The sequence below is a fragment of the Sesamum indicum genome, linkage group LG8, assembly GCF_000512975.1.
Source record: "Sesamum indicum cultivar Zhongzhi No. 13 linkage group LG8, S_indicum_v1.0, whole genome shotgun sequence".
Lineage (NCBI taxonomy): Eukaryota > Viridiplantae > Streptophyta > Magnoliopsida > Lamiales > Pedaliaceae > Sesamum > Sesamum indicum.
The window spans coordinates 8,617,221-8,632,844 of NC_026152.1; the positions used below are offsets into that span (position 1 = coordinate 8,617,221).

The 15,624-nt window shown below is 36.6% G+C and overlaps 4 protein-coding genes and 1 non-coding gene across 5 annotated transcripts; 4 read left to right on the forward strand and 1 right to left on the reverse strand.

Annotated features, from left to right (window-relative positions):
* Nucleotides 903-2,778, reverse strand: LOC105167969 (cysteine-rich PDZ-binding protein). The gene is made up of 4 exons (XM_011087868.2): nt 2,634-2,778; nt 2,390-2,507; nt 1,348-1,439; nt 903-1,265 (listed from the first exon to the last, which is right to left on the reverse strand). Exons 1-4 carry the CDS (start codon nt 2,647-2,649, stop codon nt 1,201-1,203), a joined length of 291 nt encoding a protein of 96 aa, XP_011086170.1. The 5' UTR covers nt 2,650-2,778; the 3' UTR covers nt 903-1,200.
* On the forward strand, nt 2,857-2,936 carry TRNAL-UAG. The gene has a single exon. It is a non-coding gene; the product is annotated as a tRNA-Leu (tRNA).
* LOC105167970 (thiamine thiazole synthase 2, chloroplastic-like) lies at nt 4,147-5,670 on the forward strand. The gene is made up of 2 exons (XM_011087869.2): nt 4,147-5,194; nt 5,302-5,670. The coding sequence occupies exons 1-2, from the start codon at nt 4,301-4,303 to the stop codon at nt 5,467-5,469; spliced, it is 1,062 nt and encodes a 353-aa protein (XP_011086171.1). The 5' UTR covers nt 4,147-4,300; the 3' UTR covers nt 5,470-5,670.
* Nucleotides 7,315-8,688, forward strand: LOC105167971 (probable dolichyl-diphosphooligosaccharide--protein glycosyltransferase subunit 3B). Its single transcript, XM_011087870.2, has one exon. It carries the CDS (start codon nt 7,407-7,409, stop codon nt 8,436-8,438), a length of 1,032 nt encoding a protein of 343 aa, XP_011086172.1. The 5' UTR covers nt 7,315-7,406; the 3' UTR covers nt 8,439-8,688.
* Nucleotides 9,791-11,790, forward strand: LOC105167972 (nuclear transport factor 2). The gene is made up of 2 exons (XM_011087871.2): nt 9,791-11,456; nt 11,526-11,790. The coding sequence occupies exons 1-2, from the start codon at nt 11,154-11,156 to the stop codon at nt 11,598-11,600; spliced, it is 378 nt and encodes a 125-aa protein (XP_011086173.1). The 5' UTR covers nt 9,791-11,153; the 3' UTR covers nt 11,601-11,790.

Below are 15,624 nucleotides of genomic sequence, written 5' to 3' on the forward strand. Positions count from 1 at the left end.
CTTCGGACAAGGGAGAGTGATAGAAGATAGAGAAATATTATAGTCAAAGTTGTCAGATTTAATTAATTATGTTCTTGAATTTTTTGGATATTATTACATTTTTCAAAGGCAAATTGGATTATTCTCGTTTACGTTTTAGAACAATTGGGCAAAGGAAAAATAATCTCACTCAACTGGATTGGACTGGGTTATTAGTTCCACCTATTCGGGTGGGATTACAATCAGCCCTTTATCGTTGAAAAAATCGGGTCACTTTTTCTTTATCCAGGTCTGGACCAAATAAATAAATAAACGGTTTATTTGGCCAGATCAAGTGCGACATTCTGGCCAATCAACTTGGGTAAAACTGGTCTATAGTTATTATAATTTTCCAAGGATAGCATTGTGAAGAAGAGAGAAGTTGAGATTCATGATATTTTAATAGCTAACGTACTCAACTGTCAACTCCCCTGTTTGTACATACATGTGTGTGGATTTGAATCATAATAATGTAGTCCGAATTTGTCATTCAAATTACCTCTTGCAAGGAGCAGGACACCAGAGGTTTCTTTATCTTCTCCTTGTCCACTCACTTGCTACATTATCTGTTCGCGTGAGAACTGATGAACTTAACCGGTCCTCGCAACTCCACTCGCTCAAATGCTTACAAGGGCTAGAGGATGCTGCTGCTACTGGAAATAGTTGTAGTAAATGGGGCAGGTAAGAAGAGAAAAGGAAACCACAATGAGCAACAAGTTCAAACGTAAAAGGAGAACATTTTTGCATTTGTTACAGATTTCAGTACATACATTCTTAATTCAGTCTTAGGGAAAGGACGACGGAAAAGTCTCCATGAACATATTAACATTCAGACTCTTAACTCCCTCAAAATTTACACATCAACAAACTAAAGCAAGATACTGAAAAAATTAAAAAAAAAAAATCATATCAAAGTTGCGTAAAGAAGTAAACTCCAATACAAGTGCAGATCGAGCAATGTAATAAGCAACTATGTCAAATGAGTTACAATTGCATTTGACACAGCTTTAACATTCTGCAAAATTCAAATTAAGGCGCATTGCACCGGACACTTTGACAGAAAGGTTGGATCATACTGAACATGATCATCACTGCTCATTCTCATTACAAGAAGTTTAAGATACAGATTGAAGTTGCAGCTATTGCAGACTGCTTCTAACATTGGTGAGGGAATTAAATACATCATACATTGCTTTGCTTGTAGAACTTGGTGTCAAGTACTTGCTTACCACACATTGCACATACTCCTGCATCACAAGAATATCTCAGCTCTCTGCAAGTGATGTTTTAATCGGATTAATACATCAAAAATACATGGAAAAAGACTACCTTTACTGTAAGCACATGTATGACAATATTTGGCATCTTGATGCACTTGCTGCTTACAGATAGTACACTTGGTTTGTCCATAAGGTGTCCATCTGTAAAGCAACCCATCTCTGGTTAAGTGAATGAGGAATAGGTACTCTATTAAAGTAGTCACTACTAAGAGGCATAGCAACAATCAAAGTTTATCAAGAGACTAGCATCTTTCTTCAGATAAGAAAAAATCAACCAACGGAAACTACTTGAGAATCAATGTGAAAACACAGATGGAATGCACAGAAGTGTTGAGATTGGAAACCATTCTGTTGGCAAGAAGAATATGATGTGGAATTAGTAACTTGAGTGCGTCTAAAAATGATGTTCTTTTTTAGACAAAATGGGAAAGCATGAGTGGCACCATACAGACCCTTTATATGATTACCAAATACCAAGGTGATATGAATTGAAACTACAAGAAAGTTCCCCATGAAAAACATGTCTTTTTGTCAAATGAAGCAAAGCTCTTCCACATGAGCTACCACTACATTTCACCCACAAAATCATATCAAAAAGTCGAGCCAATAGAAAATAAAATCCTTTATAGTATTTGAACACTTTTCAACTTCATCAGGGCCGGCACATATTTTTGTAGCATGATAATGGATATCAATCAGAAGATATTTTGTGCAAAAAAGGATGATGAATCATAAATAAATGTTACAGTACATGAATACTCATAAGACAGAGCTGTATCTAAGCAATACAAACAATGCAAAGACATACAATAATGCTACTCTGTATTAAACAAAAACTATAAGGTTACAAATGAATTCTTCAAGGTAAAACACATTGTTTACAAGATACCTCATAAAAATGCATCAACATTCAATAACAAACAAATTGGCCGATCATCAAAACCAAACCATAAACCAATAGCTCAAAAAAGGAGAACGACCATAGGAACAAGCAGGTAATTTCCGTTCATATGCATATTGACATATGAATGAAGGCATACTTATATATTGAAGCGAAAAGTAACCAGAGGAAGTGCGTAAAAAAAAGGAACCTGTGTTTCTTCGATAGAAGTTTATTCTCGTTGATTTTACGTCCACCACCTTCTGTGGTATTGCTGGCACCTTCTTTCCACTTGTCCGGCACTATCACCTTTGCAAGCTTCTTTTCACCTGCACAAACACGTGATATACACATACGTAAAAATCCCCAATTCAGCAAAACCCTAACGAAACAATTCATGACTATACACGGAACAAGACTAAAATCAGAGCAGAGGTGGCGGAAAAGAAGCTTACACTTTTCACAGACCATTGCGCACTGAGAAATTATCCGATTGACGGAAGAGGAAACTGAAAACGCCGGAAGAGTTTTTATACAGCCGGATTGCCAATGATGACCAACTTACTATTGGGAAATCGGGATGTGAGCAACGGCAGGAAGACGTTCAATTGACTATTACACCCTCTGCTGGCCAATTTCTTTTGTCTTTTAAAATAAAAAAAGTGATAAAGAGCATCCGACAGTTTGGCCGAGTGGTCTAAGGCGCCAGATTTAGGCTCTGGTCCGAAAGGGCGTGGGTTCAAATCCCACAGCTGTCATCCTTATTTTATTATTACAGTTTTTGGTGAATTTTAGTAATTGATTAATAATTGAGTCTTTTCTGTATTTATTATTTCAAAGGACATTAACCAAACTATTTTTTTTCTCCTCTTCTACATAGTAAAATGTTTTTTAATATAAGTAAATATCATTATAATTTTGTTTTGAAGTTGATACATTCCATGAGGCTTTATCCCAATTTCAAATTTGATGGTTTAAAACTCTTTATTTGATAATAATTGTTGGATTTGAATCGATGTATTTGATCGTTTTTTGCTACTTTCCATAGTCTTCCTTTTCTTTTCTGTGCATTATTATTTTTTATTATCTTTCTAATTCTAATTCATTGATTAATTTTTTTTAAAAAAATATATTGGTTTATTTGATAATTTTTTAATATATTTACTGTACCAAAAATCAGATAAATTTTTCTCAGGTGTGAATCCTACAAAATAAATCAATAACATGACTATACTGGGATAACTTCAATTATAGCCTTCAAAATTTAAATTAGGCAGGTCAGAACATAAATATAAGTGAAGGTCATAAGAATGTTTAGAGTTCAAAAGTTAAATAACCTATTTATAAGATATTCTCAATTATACGATTCCACATGAACTATATATATTAAAATGATTGAATGATTATGATGATTCTATATATAATAAGATTTAGAATGTACCATAATCGAATTGTATAAATCTTGAATTAATAAAATAAATCTAAAACTTATTTTAAAATTATAAATATATAGTGAGGAGATGTTGACAACTTAACACGACTTGTATAAAATGTACCCTACATCAATACTTGACTCATATAAGATTAAATATCTAGTCTTTTCGAATTAAATATCTGATACAGTCTTCTATAAAAGGAAAATATTGAAAATAATATCTGAGAATTGACATGTATGACATCACAATAATTGTGATTGGCGCCTTCCCTTTGGCACTACATGCAACCTCTGCAATTCTTACAGCGATGATTGTGCGGTTTTATTTTGAGAGAAAATATATTTAAATTAAATTTGATTAAATTAAAGAAAAATATAATATACTTATTGTATAATTAATTATTTTATTTAAATTGTATAAAATAGGATAAATATATTATATATATTGTATAATTAATTGAAATATGATTAAACTGATAATTTCCGCATGCAAAGCCACAACTCTTCTGAATCGTACAAATCCTATCCTCCTCCCGCTTTAAAGCCACCGTTTCAGATCTTTTGCATGCCGTAGATATTTTCAAACCCCCTACTTCACTTTTCTCTCTTTATATATCCACTCACCACCAACTCTCTTCCCATCTTTCTCCAATCTAATACCTAAAATCACCACATTCATCATCATCAATGGCAGCCATGGCCACAACCCTCACCTCTTCTCTCTCTAAAACCGCTTTCTTTGACAACAAGTCCTCTTTCCATGGCTCCCCTATCCCCACTCGCGCCGCCCAGCCCATCAGGGCTACCCCACACAACCTCTCCGTCACCATGTCTTCCGCTCCTTACAATCTTGACAACTTCAAGTTCCATCCCATTAAAGAATCCATCGTCTCCCGTGAAATGACCAGACGTTACATGACGGACATGATCACTTATGCCGATACCGATGTCGTCGTCGTCGGTGCTGGCTCTGCAGGCCTCTCCTGCGCCTACGAGCTCAGCAAGAACCCCAATATCAACATCGCCATCATCGAGCAATCCGTGAGCCCTGGAGGAGGAGCGTGGCTCGGCGGCCAGCTCTTCTCCGCCATGGTCGTTCGGAAACCCGCCCACAGGTTTCTGGACGAGCTTGAAATCGAGTATGATGAGCAAGACGACTACGTTGTCATCAAGCACGCCGCCCTGTTCACCTCCACCATCATGAGCAAGCTCCTGGCGCGGCCTAATGTGAAGCTCTTCAACGCGGTCGCCGCAGAGGACTTGATCGTGAAGGGAGGAAGAGTCGCCGGCGTGGTGACGAACTGGGCCTTGGTTTCTATGAATCATGATACACAATCGTGCATGGACCCGAACGTGATGGAAGCGAAAGTGGTGGTGAGTTCCTGCGGCCATGACGGGCCTTTCGGCGCCACGGGGGTGAAGCGGCTGAAGAGCATTGGAATGATTGACAGCGTGCCTGGAATGAAGGCCCTCGACATGAACACCGCCGAGGATGCCATTGTTAGGCTCACCAGGGAGATTGTGCCTGGAATGATCGTTACAGGGATGGAAGTCGCTGAAATAGATGGATCGCCAAGAATGGTATAAATTGACTCATCTTACTTGTCACTATTCAGTTACAACTTCTCTACATTCATATATATCAAATTCCAAAATCTCGAATTAATCGGGAAATTTTATTCTTCCAGGGCCCAACTTTTGGAGCAATGATGATTTCGGGGCAGAAAGCAGCGCACTTGGCGTTGAGGGCGTTGGGGCAACCAAGCGCTTTGGATGGTGGTCGGAATGAAGTGAAGACAGATCAACCGGAATTCATTCTGGCCTCAGCTGAGCCTGATGAGACAGTAGACGCATAAATTGTGAGTGAATAAGCTGAAATAAGACGAAAGTCCGCGAAATCGTTGTTAGGAGCTGGTAGATGTGAAGTCATCTGGTTTTAGATAAGTGGAGATGTTGTAACACTTTTGCTGGACAAACCATCTTCCTTGGTTTTCACGTTCATGACGACTGATCCCTTCACAAAATTAAAAAAGAAAAAAAGCATTTGTTTTAGAATTTTTTTGTGTGTATGAGGTTTTTGGTATTGGATTTCATATATAGAGTAATAATAGTAATTGTCTAATCGATTACACAGCTAATGGAAAAATGCAGATCCTAATAAATGGCCTGATGATAAACGCAAGATAAAGCACACATCGTTTAGGTTTAATGGATAACAAAAATTATAGTATTGAATTGATTTGAGTTTGGGTTATAGCTTCTTAGGTAAAGATCATCTCCAATCTTGTCCATTTCCTGGTCGTAAATTTAGTTTATGATCTGTTATCGAACCCTCTAAATAAAATTATAGGTGAGTACACTGACTAACCCCTATTATGAGTCTTTAATGTTTAAGTTAAAAAAATGTGGTTTGAACATAAACAAAGCATTAAATACATGAATATTATAATATATTTGAAGGATAAAGTATTTAATTATAATTTTGGTCAAGTTACACCAATTACATCAAAATAATGTGAATGACTGTATAAAGGCCATCAGATGCATTTGGCCAAAATGAAATAATAATATCAGGTTACCCAACTTGACCGTACAAAAAGACGCGGTCCTTTAAGTATATGGTCATTTTCGTATTTGTTGAAGTACAATTTTATCTTTGACTGAAATGTATGGATCTCACATGAAGTGTAAATATGAATGATTTTTTTCATCTTATTTCTGATAAATGATTTAACTGTTGTGTTTTAATTCGATTAAAGAGTATTTGTTGAACATTGTCATTTTTTTTTATGTAAATTATGATAATACAATCTTAATAAACATCAACAAAAAAAAAAAAAGAAAATCTTTCGACATACATACTGGGAACGCTTGTGACTTTAAATAACTATTCACCTTACATGTAAATATATCTTTTTTTTTAGTAAAGATAAATTTCTTTAAAATAAAAATAGGTATACAAAAGAGTTACAACATTGAGCATCCAGTTAGGGAGCAAGAGCAGATGAGCTCCTGACAATTTCCGTAGTTTATACAATACAAAACTTGAAGTAAATATGTTTTGTTGCAAATATTGGGATTTCAGGAAAGAGAATAACCACTTAAATATTTGGAATTATCTCTATTATCTCTCGATTGTCAAACACTGATTGTAAACCTATTGAAACTTGAAAAACCTCTATAACGAATACAAAGAAATAGGGTGATAGAGAATCCGCTGTCTCAATCCCCTTAGCTCCTTGAAGAAAATCATTAACTGTCCTGTTCGAACCATAAAGAATCCGTTGTAATTATTCACTCTTTGATCCAAGTAATATATTTTCAACCAAATTAAATTAAAAAAAATCTCTAAAAGATGAAATTACTATATATATAGAATGCAAACAATGATATAGTGTATTTCAACTATGTCTCAAAAGAAAAATATATTTGTAGCAATTTACATCCAAGTAATTTAAAATTATTATTTTTGTGTTTTGCCACAAAAAATCAATTTCAAATATACAAGAGTCAAGATCCTGATTTTTGAAAATTTAAAAAATCCAAATACTCAAACTTTGAATTTTGTTTTGTAAAAGGGGGAGAAAAAAGGGGCCATGCACAAGGGCTTCAGCCCCTAAGAATTATCCTGATGTGTCGTGATATCATTGGAGTAACCACCTCAACAGAGATCCGAGTCAGCCTCCAGTTGTCCAAAGTCCAAAACTGACCAAGAAAGACCCCCGACGAGTCTTCGCTCCCCTTGCAACAAACTCACACCCACCACTCCAACCCCGTCCTCGCCGCCGCCACCATGGCCATCTCTCCAACCCCAACCGCCGCTGCTCTCCTCCTCACCAGCTTCCTCTTTCTCCTAGCACCCTACGCCACACCCATTTCATCCGACCCCATTGTCTCTGAACTCTCCGCCCTCCAATCCCAGGCCCCGACCGGCGTCATTCACCTCACTGACTCACTCCTCCGCCGCATCCTCTCCCTCCCCTCTCCCCGTCCCTTCTACTCCCTTATTTTCTTCGATGCTCATCAGCTCCATTCGAAACCCGAGCTCTCTCTCCCGACCCTCAAGTCCGAGTTTTCCCTTGTCTCCTCCTCTTTTCAGTTCAATAACCCTAACGAGAGGTCCCAACTCTTCTTTTTTGACATTGAATTCCAAGAATCCCAGGCCTCTTTCGCCCTTTTTGGGGTCAACTCTCTTCCCCACATTCGCCTAATCCCACCCACCGCCTCTGATATGAAGAGAGATTCTATCCAAATGGACGCCTCCGATTTCTCAAGATTGGCTGATTCCATGGCTGAATTTATCGAATCCAGGACTGGGCTCTCTGTGGGCCCGATTAATCGCCCGCCCATTGTTTCCAGGAAACAGATCATGTTTCTACTAGCCATAGTTTTGATCTGGACTCCGTTTTTCGTGAAGAAGTTGATTGCTGGGAACACCATTTTGCACGAGAAGCACGTATGGATGGCTGGAGCGGTTATCGTTTACTTCTTTAGTGTTTCGGGAACGATGTTTAACATAATTAGGAAAATGCCGATATTCATGGTGGACAGGCAAGATCCAAGCAAGTTGGTATTCTTTTACCAGGGCTCAGGGATGCAGTTGGGAGCCGAGGGGTTTGCGGTTGGTTTCTTGTATACGATTGTGGGGCTGTTGCTGGCATTTGTTACTCACGTGCTAGTTAGAGTGAGGAACAGGACTGTTCAGAGATTGTTTATGATTTTTGCGATGTTTGTGTCGTTCTGGGCAGTCAAAAAGGTTGTTTTCTTGGATAATTGGAAAACAGGGTATGGCATTCACGGGTACTGGCCTTCGAGTTGGCAGTGATTGTCATGAAAAAGTGTAGGCATATCTGGTGTTGTTGCCTCTAGGTAAGAGTTCCGTGCCAGTACAATTTCTTGGCGGCATTCAACAGATTGTAGCTCATGTTAGACAACTTGAGCATTTTTACTTGAATGGATATTCTGTTTTCTCGAGACTTACTTATACAGAATACTGAAATCTTTGTTAGATTATGTTATACTGATGCAGTTCACTTGCTATGTCTGTAATGTGATTAGATATTTTTGTTCTGTTTTTTCCCTTTCTCAAATGCATCAATATTTATGTTGTATTTTATGTTGATGTGCGTTCATTCCTCAGACTTAGGGCACTGTTGTTCTGTACGTAGGTATCAGTAAGTAGTTATATTGTCTGGCTGAAATTATCTTGGTTAATGAGGAGAGCCAGAGCTATGCCATCAAATGTGGAAAATAGAAGTAGCAAGAATGCTTGGCAATATGGTGAATGTTGTATGCTATCATTGTGTAAACCGATTATTTCCTCTGGTTGGCTCTTAGAATAAGATGAAGAGGGAGAGAGATTAGATTCTCAAATTCTTCATATACTAAGATAATCTCAAGTGAGGTGGTTGCTATGACCCTAGGAGATGAAGTGTTCAGTTGGGGTCATTAATTTGAATGATCTTAAACCCGGAACGTGGCATTCTTTTCATGTGTACTAATGTTGTATAATGTACCTGACGACCGGATTTGGAATTAGAGTATCAAGTATCCTTCCGTTCCTACACTCAAACCATCACATTATCAATTACATAGAAACACACTGCTTATCACACCTCCTACGTCCGTTTGTTTTCTGAACAAAGAACATTGTTTAAGTTAATGCTCCTTTGTTAGTTCAGAGTCCAGGTACTTATGGTGTTCAACTTGTCCAACAACAAAAATATATCACTTCAGAGTCTTGTGTTCGAATAATTATTTGAATTATATCACTTCATCAAACCTAGTGTCCAAATGGTAGCTATAAAGGCAGTTTGTGCTTTTGAATTGATGAATTGGTTTTGGCCAAAACGAATGTGTATCTTTCCTTGGACCTCATTCATAATTGTGTTTTGAGTCCCTAAACTATTCCAGTTTCTCTATGCCTGTTTATTTTTAGCTATTCATTTAATCTTCCCAAGGTTGTTTTCCCAGTTGCACCCCATTTTTCTCTTCCAGTGACAGTGACACACATGCCATATTTTGGTGACAAAAATTTCCATGGTCAAGTACAGAAGGTATTTAGAAGGTTAAGAACCAGTTAAGTGGTTAAGGTTAATAAGTACAATTTTTATTTCTCAAGTATGTGTCATTCCCTATTGCTCTGTTTTTGATATTCTGTTGAAGTATTCCTTGTTTTTGCTCTTCCTCCTGTGGTGATCCACGTAGGAAAATGTAGTTTGGGGGAGATGATGCTGGAAATGTGATCCAAACAATAAAGTCTTGGGCGGACGCAATATGGTAGGAATATTATGCAGAAAAGTGAGCTCCTACCTGGTGGAGATTAATTAATTGGTTTTCTAGCTGACATTTTGGAATATACTTAGTTTTGGGGGTTATAATTAAAAATTAGTGCTTTTGGATTTACTGCAATGGTTATTTTCTTCCCTGTTTCGCCCAAAGTCACCTTTCCCAATTTTGATACCTTAATAGCTGATCTTGTATGTATGCCGGCAACATTTGTATGTTATTAAGCATGTATTGATCCGGCTGGATGCATCATCTGCTACACAAATGGTCTGTTTGCCTCCTAATGGTGACCTACTGTCTCCTCCCAGCAATTACTCCTTATTTTGACCACAAATCTGAGCAATTTCTGCTGGAAAACACTTTATTGATGAGATTAACCATTTTCTTGCACTTATGAAGTAGATTAAAGCATAGGTACATCTTGTTCCCACTAGTCGATTGTTGATAATGTCTCTTATACACGTGGAGATGGCTCATATTGTCCAGATGTTTGGACCTTAAACTATTACGTGATTTTTGTCTGCAACAGCATGTTCCGGTTAGCTTTGCTCTACTGGTACATGTTCTAATTCCCAAGGACAATCAGAAAACCGTACTCCTGTTGTTTGGTGTTGTTTCCGATGGTTTTCAAGTTACTAGATTTATGGATGGCAGAGCTACATAGAATTCACATCTTGTATTTTCCCTCTTACTGTGAAATTATTGGACAGAATTGATATCTCCTGATCAATGCAAGACCATTGCATTATGGAAGCCACTAAAGAATGATGTGTGGCTACAATATTCAGTGATGACGGGGCTTTAAAGATTTGACTTCAATTTTCCCTGTTTTCGTTTGTTTCATTTACTCTATGATGATATTCCCCCACTACAAACATTGCATGGTGGATGCAACTTTTTCTTGCCTAAAGTGGTCAATAGACAATTGCTTATGGCTTGGGGGAAGAATATATTCTCCGGATCTAACTTCCTTTTCGCTGTGGTTTTCTTTAGCTGCTTATAACTTGTGAAAATCCTTATGAGATACAGGATTCCAAAAGTGCCTTGTGGCCGGCAGAAAAGCCTGTGTTGTCCTTTGACACCACGCATATGCCTTTTAATTACTTTGCGTGACCATGCAGCAGCTTTAAGATGCGCTATAAATATTGCCAATTGCCATCCTTGCAACACCCCCTTCAGCTTATTTGTGTGTTCTTGCTGCATAGCACAGCTGCTGTTCTATTGCATTCTGATACTCGGTAGATATTGAGAAATGGAAGAACAGGTCGAAATGGTGGGAAAGGCATTTGTGGATCATTACTACCATCTCTTCGACAACAACCGGACCGCACTCCTTTCCCTGTATCAGCCAACATCCATGCTCACATTTGAGGGGCAGAGGATACACGGGGTTGATGGCATATCAGCTAAACTTAACCAGCTGCCGTTCGACCAATGCTGCCATGTTATTAGCACAGTTGATTCCCAGGTGTCGGCCTTTGCTGGTGGCATTGTGGTTTTCGTCAGCGGCAGCCTCCAACTGCAAGGAGAGGAACACCCCTTGAGGTTTAGCCAGGTACAGTCCCTCCTCTCTTTCTTGATTTCGTCGAGTTGCCATCATCCGTGACACATTGTTGCATTGCAGATGTTTCACCTGATTCCCACGGGGCAGGGCAGCTATTTCGTGCAGAATGACATGTTTCGACTCAACTATGGTTGACAATTGCTGCTCTTTTCCCTAATTAATTTGGGCTCTGATCATGCAATGTACCATCTGGGAAGCCAAGAAAATTCAGGGTCCATTTGCTTTATTGTCAAACTTACTAATGTCATGGGCCAATTATTGTTTTTCTAATTAAGTTATTGAAAATAATAATTAAAAAATTAGCGATATAGATTGCAAAAATCCAGATCAAGATTTTGGTCATTGGTGGAGATTACGCATCTGCATTCTTTAAAAAACCTAATTTATCATTTAATTGTTTGAGTTAATGAGAAATAACAAAAGACAAAACATCATAAGAAAAAGAACATAAATCTAGATAATATCTTTGTCACTAAAATCTGAAAATCAGACGTAATGAGCCTATGCTCGCATGCATTTGACAACAAATTGGAGCTTTTCAAGAATTTGGATGCTTTGGTGCGCCATAAAGAAAACATGGGCCCAGACAATGAAAATTGATGGGCCTGTCACCATCACAGTTGGTCCAATTTTATTTTTATTACCATAAATGTAAGCTAAAATTAGGTTGTAAAAATTTCAAATAGCATACATGATACCCTTTCTTGAATAGCACACCAAAGCAACACATCACACACCTACTCTTTCCTTTCAGTTGAATTATTATTATTATTATTATTATGACATTTACCGGTTTATGTGATTTAGACAAGAAATCATCCTTCTTTAAAGTATATTTGTCCTTATTCACTTACTACAAGCTACATACATGGTAAAAGGAATTACGAAACCTCACAATGATTATCTCCCACATTCATCAAAGTACTACTTGTCTCAAATTTAATGGCCAATGTCAAACATTATTATTACACTGATGTATAATTTTAACTTCTTATATAAATATTTGATATAATTACTGAATGCATTTGTCTCACAAAAAAATTAGATTTAGTTTTGGTAGAGTTATGATTTAGTAGGAGAAATTTTATTTGACATTTGCGATTTTGGTACCAATATTATTAATTCCATCACATTGCATCTTTCCACTAAAAGAGAAAATATAAAGTTTTCTTTCAAAGAAAATTTTCACACTTTCCGACAACTCATTTCGTGTCTCATCCACACAACAAAGCAAACAAGCCTAATTGCAAAATGATGAAGCTTCCTTCCATTCTCATCCACTCTCAAGCTCAATCGCGTCCCAACCACAACATGCAAAGGATCAGTAACCAAGACTCACATAGCCCACTAATAAAGAAGCATGGTTTGCCTCTTTTCGCACCTTCCCACTTTATCCTCCAAACCATTGAGAGCTTACGCAGCAATCCAAGATTGACAGCTCTTATCTGGCACATAGTGGACCATTTTCCCTTCGAACTTCAAAATCTACAATTACCTCGATCTACATAGCAGTTGTTGCTAATTCCGTTAAGAAATTAACTAACCAAAAGATGATTCGGGACAAAAATTGTAATTTTTTTTTAATTGAATTAAAGAATGCAAATGCAGTAATATAAATAATATAGGTATTAAAATCACTAATGTCCCAAATTATGGAGCGTAAATGTAATTTTCCGGAACTTAGAACTTAGATGAGTCTATTACAAGAACAAGTTGCTACATAGGAGTGAGTATCTCTCCTTTACAAAATTATAAATGTATGAGTCCTGTTTTATCATTTTTTTAACAAAAGAAAAGGAGTACTGCAACATTCAAATAAAATATAATTCCGAAATAACAATAATTATCTATCTCTTGATGAAATATATCACTGACCAAAATCATATTTAGAAAAGAAACAAAAAGTTTACCCTCTTTCTTGTTGATCTGTCTAAAAAAATTAAAGAAGGCATAGTTACATTTTATACCTTTCAAATTATGGTCCATTTTTATATAAATTATTTTTGGCTTTTGAAAAATTATATATACACCTATAAAAAATGTGAATATTACTCCCACAAAATTATACATAAAAATATCAATAATATTATACAAATTATCCATACTTGTTGACCGCAAGAGGAGGATTTTATAATTATTGAAAAGATACAGCTGATTTCTATAAATAAATTATAGATAAAGAGATAAAATTATTTGATTAAAGAATAATTCAAGATCCAAATGACAATAGCAGTAAAAGGGAACCAGCTATTTGAAAGCGACCAAAAATTTCCATTTCCAGTAGTATATGAAACAGAAGAGATATGCTGCCGAGCAAGCAACAACATACCAAAACGTGGTTACAACAATGGAAAAACAATATCTGGATAAAATAAATAGGTGGAGATACGATTATCTGGTCAAGTGGAAATTATAGCAAGGGGAGATTAGATTAATGATAATATACTCTGTAAGAAAAATGGTGATGTACGTATGCAACCAAACCTTGTTATTATAAAAATTAAGACACTCCCGTTTGGATTAGTACAACATTATTAACAAAAGATTCTCTGCAGAGGGAAAATGGATGGCCATAAACACTAGAAACTTAACATCATGTTCTTTTCTGACAGTTGGAATGCATGCCACTGCTCAAGTATTAGGTTTCTGACTTGTTGTTTCTTTTGATTTATTATTGATAAATAAATGGAGTAAAATGCTGACTTAATTATTAAAAGCAAGAAAAAATTTGGTGGGATGTACTTATTACATGAATCATTAAAATTTCTTAATGACATTTGAGATTGGTCAATTCTTGATGTATAAAGTTCATAATATGAATCCCGCATCAGAAGCAGGGGATCGAATAATTTTTAGTATTGTTAAGTATTATCTGATAAATATATATATATATATATATATCGATACATTTTGTAATTTTTTGTGAAAAATTTCTAAAAGGGCTTTCTTTGTTTATCATGGATTCATAGAAGCTGGTGAAAAAAAAAATATCTTTGAGAAAAGTGAGATTTTTTCAGTTATTTGAACATTATTATTGATTGAAAACTTATGAATGTGTTAAGGTTAGATTTCTTTTGTTTTTGAAAACAAATATAGTACGATGAGGTAGTCAGGGCCGAACTAAACTGAATTAATGCATCTGTTGGAATGGAAATAATGCCCCAGCTCTCACCACATTTCTTTATAATCCCATTTATTTCCCTGAAAGAAAACATTAAAAACTCTCCAGCCAGCCTCCATTCCATGAATAATAGTAATTCTTGACCTATTACAGCATTTTTATATGAGTTTTTCCGGAGTCCATCCATCATGTCCTTCAAATCCACCCCCACACCCTTTTGTGGGCGATTTTCTGTGTTTTCCAGCTCATTTCATTCTTCTTTCTCTCTCTTCCTCTTCTTCTCCCTCTCTCCTCAAGAAACATTCCCAACCCATTGAGCTGCATCCCTGACAATCCCGCTTCTTAGTTTTTCCATTTCATCCCCTGCCTACAATTTCTTTGGTTTTTGGTTTCAATTCTGATAATTTCTGAGTTTTCTTGCTTCTTTCTTGATTCACTGAAGAGCCCTATATCACACAACTTGGTTGCATGCATGCTTGTGTACATCAGCAGTCTTTGAAGATATATGGGGATTGTGACCAGGATAAGAGGAGAAGAAGCTTCTCTGTTGAATCCCCTTTCTCCCTGTCTCATCTCAGTGCTTCTCTGAAAAGGTGCTTCTTCTCTTTTCTCTTCTTTTATTCCTTTCTCTTTGGGTAAAACTAAAAAGGTATTCTTGGGCCTTTATGCTTTTCTTCTTATATATCAATTCTTGATTGAAAATATGGATTGTATAGCTTCATGCACATTGTCGTTACTTTTTTGTGTACTCTGTACAGATACCATTCCCATAAGATGGGCTGTTTAATTTCCGAAAGTTACTCTTCTTTGCACCTGCTTTGATTCTCAAATTCTTTTCTTTCTGCTTTTTCAAGAATTTAACGAGGGAAAAAAGGTGAAGTGATTGTTTGTTATTAACCCTTCAACTCGTTTGCTCTTGAAATAGGCAAAGTGGCAGTTTTTTGACAATTTGGTGGTGCTTCCTTCTACATTGTGCTTCATATCCTTGTCGGCAGCAGTTCAATACAGTTGATAAAATGGGAACGAAAATGAAAGAGA

Coding starts and splice junctions, on each gene's coding strand:
- LOC105167969 (XM_011087868.2), bottom strand. Junction 1,440..2,389: donor CTTCTATCGAAGAAACACAG/GTTCCTTTTTTT, acceptor GTTGCTTTACAG/ATGGACACCTTATGGACAAA. Junction 1,266..1,347: donor TACATGTGCTTACAGTAAAG/GTAGTCTTTTTC, acceptor CTTGTGATGCAG/GAGTATGTGCAATGTGTGGT.
- LOC105167970 (XM_011087869.2), top strand. CDS start 4,301: ATGGCAGCCATGGCCACAACCCTCACCTCTTCTCTCTCTAAAACCGCT. Junction 5,195..5,301: donor TAGATGGATCGCCAAGAATG/GTATAAATTGAC, acceptor TTATTCTTCCAG/GGCCCAACTTTTGGAGCAAT.
- LOC105167971 (XM_011087870.2), top strand. CDS start 7,407: ATGGCCATCTCTCCAACCCCAACCGCCGCTGCTCTCCTCCTCACCAGC.
- LOC105167972 (XM_011087871.2), top strand. CDS start 11,154: ATGGAAGAACAGGTCGAAATGGTGGGAAAGGCATTTGTGGATCATTAC. Junction 11,457..11,525: donor ACCCCTTGAGGTTTAGCCAG/GTACAGTCCCTC, acceptor GTTGCATTGCAG/ATGTTTCACCTGATTCCCAC.